At 41.0% G+C, this 14,735-nt stretch overlaps 1 protein-coding gene across 2 annotated transcripts; it reads right to left on the bottom strand.

Moving 5' to 3' along the window:
* Positions 1-232: 232 nt before the first annotated feature.
* atp5mc1 (ATP synthase membrane subunit c locus 1) lies at positions 233-5,510 on the bottom strand. 2 transcript variants are annotated; one of them, XM_034594385.1, is made up of 5 exons: positions 5,366-5,510; positions 3,865-3,912; positions 2,533-2,613; positions 2,157-2,338; positions 233-672 (listed from the first exon to the last, which is right to left on the bottom strand). In XM_034594385.1, exons 2-5 carry the CDS (start codon positions 3,901-3,903, stop codon positions 558-560), a joined length of 417 nt encoding a protein of 138 aa, XP_034450276.1. In that variant the 5' UTR covers positions 3,904-3,912; positions 5,366-5,510; the 3' UTR covers positions 233-557. The 2 variants fall into 2 exon arrangements, with proteins under 2 accessions (XP_034450276.1, XP_034450277.1); XM_034594386.1 differs by having other exon boundaries at positions 2,157-2,335; positions 5,366-5,505.
* Between the last annotated feature and the right edge of the window lie 9,225 nt (positions 5,511-14,735).

The raw sequence follows: 14,735 nt of genomic DNA, 5'->3' as shown, positions 1-14,735 counted from the left end.
GGTAAATAAAACAATTTGTATAATTTAGACGAAACACTCGTGAAAACATCACTAGGATTATTATATATAAAATTTCTGTCAATAGATCCCCAAATCTTACACACTGGACCTTTAAATTAGAGACAGACATTACATGGTAAATGACCACATTGAAACAGACCAAAAGCTACATATGAATTTCAAGTATTCTTTGTTAAAAAAAAAAAAAAAGAGCAAGAACTCGACAGATAGCTTAGTTATCCCAACCATTTATTCTGGACAGATTTTTTCAACCGAAGTGAGGTCTTACATACAACTTCAGAAAAACAAAAATAAGCGTAGGAACATAAAAATGTAGGATTGGAGGTTTGTTAACCTCAGATCTTTAATATTGTTTTTCCCCCTGTTGATTGGAATGGCCCATCAGCTCGTTCAGAGTTCCCGTTCTGGAAACCCTCCGCCCCACCTCTTCAGATGGAAGGAAGGGAGGGAGGGAGAAGGGAGCAGGGAGGGGAAAGGAGATAGGAGGGCAAGGAGGTACAAGTGAAGGGAAGAGAGGTGTGGGTGTGCTTCCACATTTACATGGCGAACAGGATGAGGAACGCCACCATCAGACAGAAGAGACCCATAGCCTCAGACAGAGCAAAGCCCAGGATGGCATAGGAGAAGAGCTGCTGCTTCAGGGAGGGGTTCCTGTGGAGGAAAGCACAGAAGGAGTCAAACATACAGTCAGGCTATCAGGAACATAGAGCCACAACTAAAGCAGTGGAAATGCAGTGAGAAGATTCAGTTTCTGTTGAAACTCATCCATACTACTACTATATAGCCTTCACTGATTTGTCAGGCTCCCATCACATGACCCCCTTCAAGGAGAAAACAACCAGTATCAGCCTCGGCAACCAGCATAGAACACAACATGGATTATCAATTACAAGTGTTACTGACCCGGTTGTCTTTGCCAACAGCAGTTGTGTAGTAAAGTTCCTCATTTTACAATTTTACAACTTTACAACCGGTAACATGTGTATGAGATGAGCCATTGTTCGTTTGTAGCCTAGCTCTCTCTGCATCTAACAATAAAATGCTTCCTGTGTACGCGAGTGTTAGTCAGACACGTTAGTATGGAAGGGGACTAAAACTGATAAGAGCCAAAATGTTCTTGTGGATGAAGCCTTGGAGGAGTTGATTCATTTTGGAACCTGCAGTTTGTTTTGCAGAGTGTCTGCTGTTTGGCCTTTCATTCATTTGAACACCTGTCAACATGATGCAGTGCAGTTCAAGAGTACTGCAGCTTTCAACAAGAACAGTTGAGAAATTAACTGCGTTAAATCCAACATGAAACTCAGTCGATACAAGGCTCGTGTGTCGTGCATGTAGTGTGCTCAAATGTATATCATAAGGTTTACATGCACTGGCCAGAATGTTTAATAGTGGTAACATGTATAAAAATTGTTTTGATATAAACAGAACCATTGACAAATGTATGTGTTTTAAGAAAAAACCAAACAGTAACATCTATCACAGCGCCCCCACCCTTTAAGCCTTACAATCCATAACTCAGGGGCCATCCTATTAAACTCTTACATTGGTATCATGTTACAGACAACTCAAGTTTAGGTAGCAGTTTGTTGTGGCCATTCCTTTCACAGATATTACATTGTCAGCTACAAAAGGTAATTGCGTTTTTTCTTTATGCTCCTGTCCCCTCAGAACAGCTGAACATGGATGTAGCACTAAACCTGACCTTGTTGCAGCTGTACTGTCAGCAAATGCTGCCATCAGGAAGGTAGCATGCTGCAGTGCAGAATAAAGTCAACGCTTTCAGGCAATGTAGTTTAAATAAGATTGGATTTAATGCAGTTTGTTTTGGACAAATACTGATTAAACTTCAGTATGCATGTTTAATACCACTTTAAGTGTTAATATCCTTTATTATATTCTCTAATTATTAATCTGAGAGAATTGGTTCTTTCCAGCACCTGCTGGCCTACATACAGACAGCTTTCATTTAATATTGTGCTTAATTTGCCATTACTTTAACAAGTAGGCTGATGATGCAGATGAAGTCACAGCTGTAATTATCCAAACTAGTTTGAATAAGAGTCTCAAAAGCACGAGAAACACCTCAAAGTGCTGTGGATCAAATCATCCAAATGGCTGATGTGTAAAAATGTTACCTGGCATAGCCAATGATGAGGCTGCCGAACACTGTTCCGATTCCAGCTCCTGAGCCGGCCACACCCACTGTGGCAGCACCAGCACCAATGAACTTGGCGGCAGTGTCGATGTCTCGGGAAACAGCGCTGGTCTGGAAGGAGCGAGTTGCGACTACAGATTGACTGAGTGGCAACAAGGCCTGGGAGAGGAGAGGAGAAAGTAGTTATTAATTGCCTCTGCTACGCATCAGCAAAGAGCCAATGAGTCAGACTAATGGTGTTGCGAAACAGAAAACAGTGCAAAAATAAAGAGTTATGCCTTTGATTTATTGGGATTTTTTCAAAACAAAAGATATACGTAGTTAATCTGAGTGGAGGATGTGAAAAAAAAACCAACCTGCTGCTCTACTGAGGCTTCAGGTCTGTTGAAGAGGGAGACTGAGACTGGCCGGGCGAGGACTCTGGACCCTCCTCGCAGCTACAGACAAACCAGAAAAAGAAGAACACATTAAAACTCAACACACAATGAGAAATTGTGCATCGTCCCATTGATTTTCTACAGAAAAGATCAAAATAGAAGACTTAACTACTCTCAACAAAAATTGAAGGCTCTACAGGGGCTTTAATGTCTTATCAAAATTAACTGAGTGTAGCAGTAATGTGAATCACAGGATGTTTTCAAACATGACCTGTAGGTAAAATCCTGAGAAATGGCTAGAGTTTGCCCACAGTCTGCCCTTCACACATGCACACAGCGGGAGGTTCTCTACACCGACACAACAGGTGGAGCAGCCAGAGGCAGGAAGTGATGAATTAACTACTTAACACACAGACACCTGTGTCGGCTCTTATCACTACAATCTCTCCTGACACATTGGTCTGCGTCTTCTCCACTGCTTTTTCAACAGGAGATTGTGCGACTTTAAACTAGGAGGCCAGGCGGAGAAAGTTCGCAGAGACTGCAGGGCGTCTCACTCTGACATTCACACATGCAACTCCTCCAGAGAAAATATGGAGGAACTGTGGAGTTAAGTGCATGTCTGAAAGCAGCTATACAGAGTTCAATGAGTGCAAGAAGCTCTCAAATCTGGCAGTAAACATTTCTATGCCTACTGCAGGACAGCAGAATTATTAGCCACATTAGTATTGCAATCAACACAAAGCTTAAATTAAGTAAAAATAGTGATACAGAGAGTTCATTTGCTAATGCATGTGTGTAAATGTATTGTAAATAGATTTACATAGTTTTAGTTAAGTAAACTGCAAATCCCTCACATTTGAAAAGCTGAAATGAATCAAACAGAATTTTAATGAATAATGATTTACCAATACAGTTGCAGATTAGCTTTTTGTTTATTGATTGAACAGCTTATTGACTCAGCTATATTACCTTGTCTGTAAAATCCATGTTGGCAAATTGCATTTGATAAATCAAAATTAGCAAGCTAAAACAGTATTTCTACAATCAGTGTATCCATTCAACCCAACCCTGGCGCTACATTATGGCAGATATGACCTCTGGTGATCAGCAAGTCAGATTTAAATTTGGAACTGTGTCCTCCACAACTTGTCCCTGACTGAGATGGCCATCTTGCTGCAGCGTCAGCTGACATGGAAATGCCACAGATGATGGCATAGGAATATTATAACCAAGTTTCAAAGCTACAATCTTCAACATTTCCTCAGCTGTACATGTCATTAGATGTTCAAAGTAGGACAGCTGACATACCACAGCAGGTGAGGTGACAAACTTGGCGCAGGCGTACATGGCTGGAACCTGGGGAGAGAAGAAACAACGTTAGTGTCTTCATACACAGCGGATGAAACAGTTGATTCAGTGACCTGATTAATGTCAGTCATGTTCACATTAAGTAAACCTGACACTTTTAAAATTGAAAGGAAATAGACTAAAGAAAAGAAAGCATGACATATTGCTGTCGTGACCGACTTGCTTGTATAACATACACTTACACAAAAGTCTACCAATCTTCATAAAGGTTTAATATTAACAGAATGTGTGTAATACATCAATCCATGTCCCAAGGTTATGACTTCAGCTTCTTTTCAAATCCGTGTGCAGCCTTGAAGTCTGAACAGATGATGTAAAGAGTGAGGGCTGTAGCTTCAGTACATGGCTGCAAGGTTAACTTGTATTCAGCTCAGGGTCAAAGTGACACACAGGATCGTGGAAATAGATTTCAGGTGTATAAATTCATGCTTCCAAAAACTTGAATTATATCCCACCCTGGTGACAGTAATCTTAAGTATGCACATGTCTATCAACAGGTTCACCAAGGAGAAGTGCATCACTGGTCAAAGGCTTCTGACCAGTTCAGCCAAGAAGCTAATCCAATTTCATCGACTACTGCGAGGATCAGCTCCAGACTAAACCGCTAAACGTCCACACATGCTGCTGAATGAATGGCTTCAACACTCCCACTCTCAGACGCCATTAGCTGCGACCTGGAAGACATGTCCGTTTGCAACTTCCACCTGTTCCAAGATGTGCAGTTTGACCATTAACATCATGTAGAGGAAGGACAGACACGATTTTAACTATATCGAAAACAGGAAGGGGGGTAGCTCGCGTTGATCTGTCAACTGTTTAGCAGCCTGTCAGCGTAGAGGAGGGCTGAGCTAAGTTGCTAAGCTAACCAGCTAGCCGCCGTGAAGGTCAAAAAAAGAGCCGCAGACGGTCAAATGGGGCCTAGAAAGCAGGGTCAGTGCACCCCCTGCTAGAATAACCCCTCGCCGGGTTGGAGTGCAATGACAAGGCGCGCGAGACGCCCCCGCGTGTATCCGACAGGAGTGTCCTTGCAGCGGGAGACTCCCACGGAGCACGGTAGGCCCGTAGTGTCAGACATTTTACGTTCAGCCGCCTGTCAGCGGAGCCTGGCCGCGCTGAGCCCGGTGCGACCCGCTGCTCGCACAAGATACTCCCCGGGCTGTCCCGACGCTCACTCCCGATGTTAGCCATGCTCCCCTCGCTGCCTCGGTGATAAACCGAGAACACACGCACTGCTCAGACCAATAAGTCATTCCCAAGATCCCAAGTCATTGAATGGCCGACCTAGCTTACTAGCTACCGTTAGCAATGACAGCTAACTTCCCAACATGTACTGACACTTCACACGCAGGCGTTTAACCGTCACAAACACACATGCATGCATTAATGAAGCGGTCCACGGAGGTTACAGAGAGGAGCAGCCGCTGAGGGACGCAGACATTACCGGTTAGTTCGGGCTTTCGGAGGGTCCGGGATTAGCTGCTCTCGCACACAGCGGTAGTCAATGAATGTAGGCTGAGACAAACTGTCACCTTGTCATTTATAAGCTCAGCCTCTGCGTCCTAAACGTCCATTGGTCCGAGAGAACCCTCCTTCGTTCATAATTGGCCCATCGCCACGTCACATGCGTCCTTCCAGCCTATAGAATGGAGCTTTACTAAGGCACAAGGCTTTTGACTGGCCGAAAGGTTTGTGAAGGCGGGACCAATGGAACTTTCATTAATTTTATTGGACAGTATTGCCGAGAAGGACGAGTTTACTAGAGGCGACCTTTCAAAGCACATCCAGTGTCCTATGCAGCTATTGGTTAGTCTACGGGAAGTCCCGCCTACACAAGAATATACTGATAAATTATTGAATTGTCAGTATTCCTTATGCAAATTATATATATATATATATATAGTATAATATACAAATCCTCTTTTTTGATAATTGTATGATATTTTACAGATTTTCTTTTTTAGAATATAGGACTAAATGGTGAATACCCCGTGTACGTTTGAAGGTCTTCTGCCCAATTTAAGTTGGCAACTGTCAGTAGATGTTAGCAGGTGTTAGCGGCCACCAGCGCATGTTATAGGGACATAACTCCAGTTGTGCACCTTAGTGTTTTGGCCTTGTAATCTACAATACAGGACCGAACTTGACGGTACACTGAGGCTAAAGGTAAATCTGACTGGCCACTTGCTTGTATGGCATTACTATGAAAACCATGTGACCCGCTCAGTAGATCAGACATCGTTACCTCTACGCCTTTTTAAACCAAACACTGAATATCCCTTGTATGTTCTACCGCACTAATTAATGCCTACCACCACTTGATGTTATCTGATGTTAGTGACCACCAGCGGATGTTGGGGACATTTCTTCAGTTGTGTACCTTAGTGTCATCTGATATTTCGGCCTTTTAATCACAAGACACACTCTACAAAGGCAGGCCCACCACAGGTTGATCACACCTGGGTGCATGTCCCTGGCATCTTGGGGCCCAGTTAGGATCATTCCTCCTGTTGAGAGCCATTAGCTGCAGTGTTCTGCAGCGTGAGATGTTTCTTTTACGGTCTGGCGCAGGGCTTGTCCGTGGATCCCCAGATCTTTGAGCAACCTGATGGTGAATGTTGCAATAAAACCCCTGCAGCCAACCTCCACAGGGCAAACTATTGCTTTCCTGCCAAGTTGCTCTGCCTCAAATGCCATGTCTGCATACCGCAGCTTTTTCCTCTTATTCGCTTCATCAACAGCATCCTCCCGTTGTACTGTCAATTCTAGAAGGTTCGCAAGGTGTTGGACCAGAGTCAGGTCTGGTGTTAAGGTGGTAGTGACAATATGTGATGGGACTGTAAGCTGCTGGCCGATGTCCACCAACAGCTCCCAGTCTCAGGCTTTCTCCATCTGACCACTCCTGGTCAGTGGAGGAGGCCCTCTCTGCCCCTGTTCCCCTTTTTGGACAAATTTTGTCCTATGAACTGCGTTGATGTTTTGGATGGCAAGGCATTGCCTTGTCTCAACAAAGAAAATCAACGCAACAGTTTGCATTGATCTTTTTTGAGTCACGGTAACTTATTCAGAAATTACCTTCAACCAACAACCAACATTGAGTTAGGTCAATTAGCTTTTCCTCTGCAATGAAATGTATTTTTAATTTCTACTTACTTAAGAATTGTTACAATAAACACAAACATTTAAGTTGAATACCGCTTCAAATTAAGTTGTTCCAAGTACTTTTTCCACATTATTGAAAGGATTTTTCAAGTCTTTTTCTCGTAATTTTAATAATTATGAGCACAAGTTTTTAAGTTGACAACCATTTAAAAATTCTATTTGCTCCAATTAGATTTTCTTCAGTAGTTTTAGCTTTTTAACAGTATTTGTTCTTGTAGCTTTGAAGAAACCAATCAATGCACAACAAATAGATTGCATCAATAAACATGAGAAAAAATATTGTATCATGGTAAGATAACAGATGCCTATTTTTTTTCTTTTATCACCAAATTGAAAAGGAATGTTATATGACCGAATTGGCCCACTTAAAGGGGTAGTTCAGCGAACATTTTTAATTCAGTCTACTCACCACTTTGCTGATGGAGGGGTGGTGAAGTGTTAGAGTCCACAAAACACTTTTGGAGTCTCAAGGTAAACAGCGTTGCATCCAAATCCGACACAATTGAAGTTTTGAAAATGCCTCCATACTGCTCGTGTGGTGTCATCCAAGCTCCAAGCCCCGACATTCGTATTCGACTCGAAACGGCATAATTTACACCATGTTTTAAGAATAAAAGTCCCCAACCAGAAGACGCGATGCTAGCTGATATTGCGATCCTAACGTGCACCCCGTGCGTGCCCTTGGACGAGAGCTTGTGTGCAGTGTTTTGCGGGTGAACGTGAACACGGCTCCCAAGGAGTATATCACAGGACATTTAGGCTAAAAGCACTGTGTAAATGACGCCGTTTCAGGTAGTATATGAATGTCGGGGCTTGCGGACACTTGGATGACCCCACAGGAGCAGTACGGAGGCATTTTATGTTTTTTTCTGAGGTTTTTTTTACATCTAAAAAATGTATCACCATTTACTTCAATTGTATTTGATTTGGCTCCAACACTGTTTACCCCTGAAACAAAAATGTTTTGTGGACTCAAACACTTCACCCACCCCCCCCTCCATCAGCAAAGTGGTGAGTAGATAATGACTGACTTTTAATTTTTCTGTGAACCATCCCTTTAAAAAAATGGACTTCAACCCAAGTTGTAATAGACTAGAAATATACCTTTAATAGTATAACTTCAAACGTTAAATTTTTATTGGTTGAAGGATTTTTACATTCTTTCATAAAAATGTTTCTCTCTTTGCTCTCTTTGAATGCACAACAACAGTTGCAGCATGTTAAAATAACTTCAGACTGATTTTCATTCAAAAATGTAACCAATGGCTGCCTGAAGATATCGGAAAATCAATCAAAAATGTAATAAAATGGCTAACAAACAACCAATATCACTGTTTTAAATTCAAAATACCTAGACTTATATTACAAAAAAATGTACCTGAGTTGCATCAAATAATGCAGGGGCCTCATCAATTATTTCTTGCCTACAAAGAAAGAACGTTGTGTAGCCATTTTATTTGCAACCACTTGGGATTTTCCCCTTTTTTCCCCTTCACATAAGAGGTTCGCTCTCTTTTTGTCCAACATTATCAATCCAGTACAATTAATACAAATGCCTAAATAAATAGCTTTTTTAGATTTTACTTGTAAATGAAATGATACTTGCCTTGAATGTTCTCATCTTTCAGTCTGAACTGTTTGAATCCGTCCAGGCATGTTTAGCTCCTGTATCGCCCTAATAATGTCCTCGGAGTTCATGCTCAGTCCGGGGCTGCTGTGGCTTTGAGTGCTAGCTTGATCTGCCACGATGCTATTAGCTTTCTCCTTCAAAGTGCTTTTATCTTTAGGTGTTGGCAATTCTTCTTCTCTCTTTTGGCTCCTGGTGTTTCTTCTCCCACGCATTTATCCTTTTCACTGATAAATATTGAGTTTTGGAGTTATTCTGTGGGTAAATTGCGATAGGTCCGGGAGCACGGTTTACCATGTGTCTTCTTTACTCTTCTTTACGCAAACCGGAAGTCCCCACCCAGGCATGTTTAGGGGACTAAAATCCTAAACTAAGTTGGAGAAAAAGTTGTCCGGCCAATTTAATGAAGTTACCACAACTTAAATTTCATTTCAAATCAATAAATGCAGAAATTTTATCTAGAATTACAAACATTATTAAGTTGATGTAATTATCAACAATATTATTTCATCAAAACTCAACAAAATAATGTTTGCAACTTAGAGAGTTTATTTAAATCAATAAATTATAATTTTTGTTTTGCAGCTATGCATTTAATTAAGTGGTGCTAACAGGTCCCCTGAGTCCCCTGAGTGTAGCAGTTCTCTTTGCTGCAAGGCATTTGAGTACCTGGCTGTGTCTCCTCGTGCACCTATCTTGGGAGAGACTTATTATGCAACCAGTGAGGATGTGCCTGAGGGTAGCTGGAGTTGAGCATAGTGGGCAGGATGGATCTTCTTTCAGCCACTGCTGTATGTTTTTGGGTGAGGGAAGGACGTCATAGGTTTCCCTAAGCAGGAAGCTAATCCTGCTTGCTTCCATTCCCCACAGGTCCTTCCAGCTGATCTTTCTTTTCTCTATGCTCTCCCATTTCAACTTCAAGCCCCTGTTTTGCTTGAGTGACAGTCTTTGCCTTGCTGCCTGTTCCTGACGCCTGATTTATCTGCATGACCAATTGTCACCGCTCTGAAGGAGTTGTTCCACAGGGTTTTACTCTGACCTACGCCCAAACCTCCTCAAGATTCAAGATTCATGCTATTGTCAAATGCACAACAATTACATTAAGCAGTCGCTGGCAATGAAATGCTTGGGTCACAGGCTCTCTTATAGCAATGCTCAGAATATTACAAGCAAAAAAATATTGAATAAAATATATAAAATAGAATATCAAAAATTTAAAATAGAAAATAAAATATATATATCTAAATATATATATACACCTAAAGAAAAAAACAATAGTGCAATTATGTGCAATAGTGCAAATATGCTAAGGTGCTGGTTTAGTGGAGTTATTGCAGATTGGAGGAGTTTAAATGTCTTATGGCCTGGGGGATGAAACTGTCTCTGAGCCTGGTGGTGCGGGCCCAGATGCTGCGGTACCGTCGGCCAGACGGCAGCAGGCAGAACAGTTTATGGCTGGGGTGATAGGGATCTTTAATGATCCGGTTGGCCTTCTTCCTACACCGCTGGGTGTAGAGGTCCTCCGTGGATGGTAGCTCCGTCCTGGTGATGTGTTGGGCAGACGTCACCACCCTCTGTAGAGCCTTACGGTTCAGGGCGGTGCAGCTGCCGTACCAGGCGGTGATGCAGCCAGTCAGGATGCTCTCTATGGTGCACCTGTAGAAATTGCAGAGAATCCTGGCATCCATGTCCTCTTCCCTGTTGAACATGGTCCACAATGTCAGCATGTTGGCAAGCTGCTTTAGCCTGTTGAGTTGATTCTTTTGGTGTCCATTTCCGTCCTGTTGTCAGTGATGGTCCAACATAGAGATTTGTCTCAGGACTCTGAGAGGGTCATCTCCAGCCTTGCTTTGGTGGATTTAAACTCCTCTACAAGACTTGAGATAGGCAGCTCAAGGATGCCGTGTTCAGACAGGCCGATGTTGCTCAGACATCTTAGTGCTCCTAACCACTTTCTGACATGAATTTAAAACACACACACAGACACACACCCATTGACCCATTAAAATGTTCTTTTCCTCATCTCATCTGTTGGGGGTTTACAATAATTATTTTCACTGTTTTCATGTATTTCTAATATTTTATTTGGAATAGTTTTCCTTTTTATAATCCCTATTTTTCTTAACACAACCTTAGAAACCTGCCACATTGAATTTCACTAGACACATTACTTATGCATCTGACAAATAAAGCTTTAAAACCTCAAATAATTTCACTTCAATATTGGCATTCATAGACTCCCACACTCTTCAGCCCTTTCTTCATCCCTCCATTCAACCCATTATTAGGCACTGTGACCTCTGACCCCTGTATCCCCTCCTCAACCCTTACATTGTCCAACCTGCATCTGCACTGCACCCCACCAGTGCACTCATTTCAGCTTTCTCCAGATGAAAACGTCAGCTAATGTTAAAAATGTACATGTAAATAGCTCAGGGACGTTTACTGCCACAGGGAAGGCAGGATGTCAGCTGATTTATACCTACAATGCTGTCGGCTGATTGGGTAATATCAGAGAAGGACCTGCACATAAATATTCATTATATCTTGTAAAAAAAGATAGATTTCTCTATGGAGATGCAGAGGGGGACGGATGGAGCGCATTCTTTTAGAATCCATACCAGCAGAGGGCGCTAGAACACAATACGTACTAAAGTTTACTGTGGTTTTTAGAGAATGAATGTTTAAATTTTAACTATTATTTAGACACGAATTATATTTTTGAAATATTATATAAATTTGAAAAAAATCAACAGGACATGAGGCTGCATAACAAAAATTTTAAATGAACGAGAAAACAGAAAACTGGTTTCCCTTTCTCTTACTGCCCTATTGCACTGAGAAGCACCCTGTTTGATGCTCTCATTGAGAAGATGGGTGACTCCATCCTCGGTGTGGAATTTGACTGTATGAGAATTATGAACTACACACTCCTCATTGACTTCATGCTCACCTGAACAAAGGCACCTTCAGTAACAGACTGATTCTGAACACTTGAAGAGATCCTGCAGAAAACAGGGAATGAAAAAGAAATAAAATATCATGCAAACCTAACCCTCTGTTGTTGTTTCTGTATTTGTGTGTGTCTGTTTGAAGACTATGTTACATATTTATTTTAGTTTTATACTGAGCATATTTGGTATTACTTTAGTTTATCTTGTACATTTCGGTGTCATCCAAAACCAATTTACTGAACAAACAATACACTTATACATAATCCTTTATATAAATAACCATATTACAGATAAACACTGACGGCCATCCTGTTTTTTGATTCCCTTTCTTTTCACAAATCCTATAACAAATCATTTATTAATTAATCAATAGCAACATCATTACATAAATGTTACTCAATGCTGTTTCATTCTTTTTTCGTTATAGGTTTTCTAAATTTAATCATATTTGAGCATATTGTCCAGAGAATCACTTTCACTCATTTAACAGAAACACACACCTGCTCTAATATGGTGCGCGCATATAGATTGTTAAAATCATACTTCGATCCTCGTCATTTGATATAAATGTTAACAGTGTCTCTTGATTTTGAGGCAGCAGTCCAATTCTGGATTTACACATAACCAATAACATTTTTAAATCAACTAAATATTTCAGTTTACCGTGAGTCCTAGTGTTATACAAGTACTACTATTAATTTTATATGTGTTGGCCCATGCCTCTGTGCAATAACCTGAATATGGAAGAATAAGTGAACAACACAACATTTGAAATGACACAACATGTCACACATACAGACAAATACAAAACTTGGAATTAGATACGTTCTAGAGTCAACTGTCACTATAGGCCCATGATGCCACACCAACACACTTCACAGCACTGCTTTACCCTTTCAACAATAGGATGTTTTGAAGTTGTCCTCTGGAAAAGATTTGTCGTAGGCTCCTATTGATCACATTCTGTCTGTGTATTTTATATCACCCTTAAAATACCCATGCCTACATTATATTTCAACGACAACACCCCTAAACAACCAGTTCCACCTCCCCCTGGTTTGCTGTATAGTTGGTGTATTTGGATATTTAAAATGCAATTACGACTATAATACAAAAATATGTAAAACCTTGTCCATTTTACTACAATGCTATACTGGTTTATTTTAATTTATTGTATTTTTTTCCTAGTGACCTTGGGTTATAGTGTTACGTTTATCTTATTATTATTATTATTATTATTATTATTATTATTATTATTATTATTATTATTATTATTATTATTATTATTATTATTAACAACTCAACAGACACAAGTGAACCTAAAGTGAGGGTCCCGGGGCTCTGAGGCAGTGTCCTGGTTGGTGGTCCAGCCTTTCTTAACTAGCACTGCACAACACGGGAGCTCTTCCCTGGGACCAGAGCACACGAGGTACAACAGAAAGAAGACAAACAAACTTTGCTCGGTTTTACAAAGGAAAACTCACAACTATTTACTTATCTTTACAAACAACATTTCACTGTGTGTTAATACCCACATGATATGCATTTTCAGGCGTGTTCGTATGGATGGGCATTCAAACTGATATAGAGCCAAAACACTTGTGTGGACAGAGAGTTTATTAGTTTTAAAAAGACCATTTTCAAATAAAAATTTAGTAGTATAGCTGAATGTAGCCTTGATGTGTCCATGAGTTGTTTACTGGCTGACCACCTTCATGTCCGGCCTCTGGAGTTGAAGTGATGTTACAAACTGTTTTTAGAACTTACCGATATTGCACCAATCAAATTACAGTGATGTCAGAGCAATTTGGAACTAATATCTGACACTCCCCTTGAGATCGATAACTTGGTGGTGGTGGGCGGGGGGGCACGTCACTGCAGAAAGATAAATCAAACTTGAATGTATGTCAGCTAACAAGAAAACTCTGAGACGGATTGAATCCTCCCTCTCTTTGCTATTCACAGAGAGAGAGAGAGAGAGAGAGAGAGAGAGAGACTGCCATCTTCATTAGTGCTGAGTGCCAATGTGGCCTCTGGATTTATTGGCAGGCAGGGGCAAGGCAGACAAGCACGCACACACATGACTACACTTACAAACATTCAAACACACACATGCACAGATACGAAGACACACCCACACATACAAACACACACACCTCCTCAGCATTCCACACCACAGTAGCCTAGTAATGAGGACCTACCTCAGTGGGATCAATAGACTGGAGACATATGATCCTGGTTAACACACACACACACACACACACACACACACACACACACACACACACACACACACACACACAATTCTAATTCTAATTCTAACCCTAACCTTAAAAGAAAGTTTTAACCCTCAAACAAGCCTTTGAAAAGGTAAGGACCAGCCAATATGTCATCACTTCCTAAAAATGTCCCAACTCTGTAAGGTCTATGCTCAAAATTTGTATTTTTCGACATGATTACTCCAAATCCAGTATTATCTTATGTGAGCTGCTACAATTTAAGTAAGCCCTTTGTGTGTCTTCTAACTACACTGTGTTTGTTTATCTCTCTCTCTCTCTCTCTCTCTCTCTCTGTGTGTGTGTGTGTGTGTGTGTGTGTGTGTGTGTGTGTGTGTGTGTGTGTGTGTGTGTGTAGGGGGCAGAGGCATGTCTTAAAATAAACTCTTTGTTGGATGGCTGTTAGTCTCTGATGTCACCAGAGGCTAAGACAGAGGACACCACTGACAGATAACCTGTGCTAATGGAGCTCAACAGTGTGGTTCCAGAAGTAAAAATCTAATTCATTTTCTGAATAAAGATTTTGATTGTAGCAATAATACTGAAATCATCCAAGGTAGCCTTGCCACAAGCTACGATATTATGAAATCAATGTATATACTCCTGTAGAAGAGACAAATGTCCGTATGATATCAAGTGCATTTTCAGAAAAACACGTTTTATTTGCAATATCAAGGAGAAGAACTAGACGAACTACCTCCAAGTGTCCATAGGCCCTGACATTCAAATTGGACTCGAAACAGCATCATTTGCATCATGTTTTTTGCCTAAAGGTCCGCAGTCCCTTGAAAATCA

Source organism: Hippoglossus hippoglossus, chromosome 8 (genome assembly GCF_009819705.1).
Source record: "Hippoglossus hippoglossus isolate fHipHip1 chromosome 8, fHipHip1.pri, whole genome shotgun sequence".
Lineage (NCBI taxonomy): Eukaryota > Metazoa > Chordata > Actinopteri > Pleuronectiformes > Pleuronectidae > Hippoglossus > Hippoglossus hippoglossus.
This window is presented reverse-complemented; position numbering and strand designations above follow the sequence as displayed.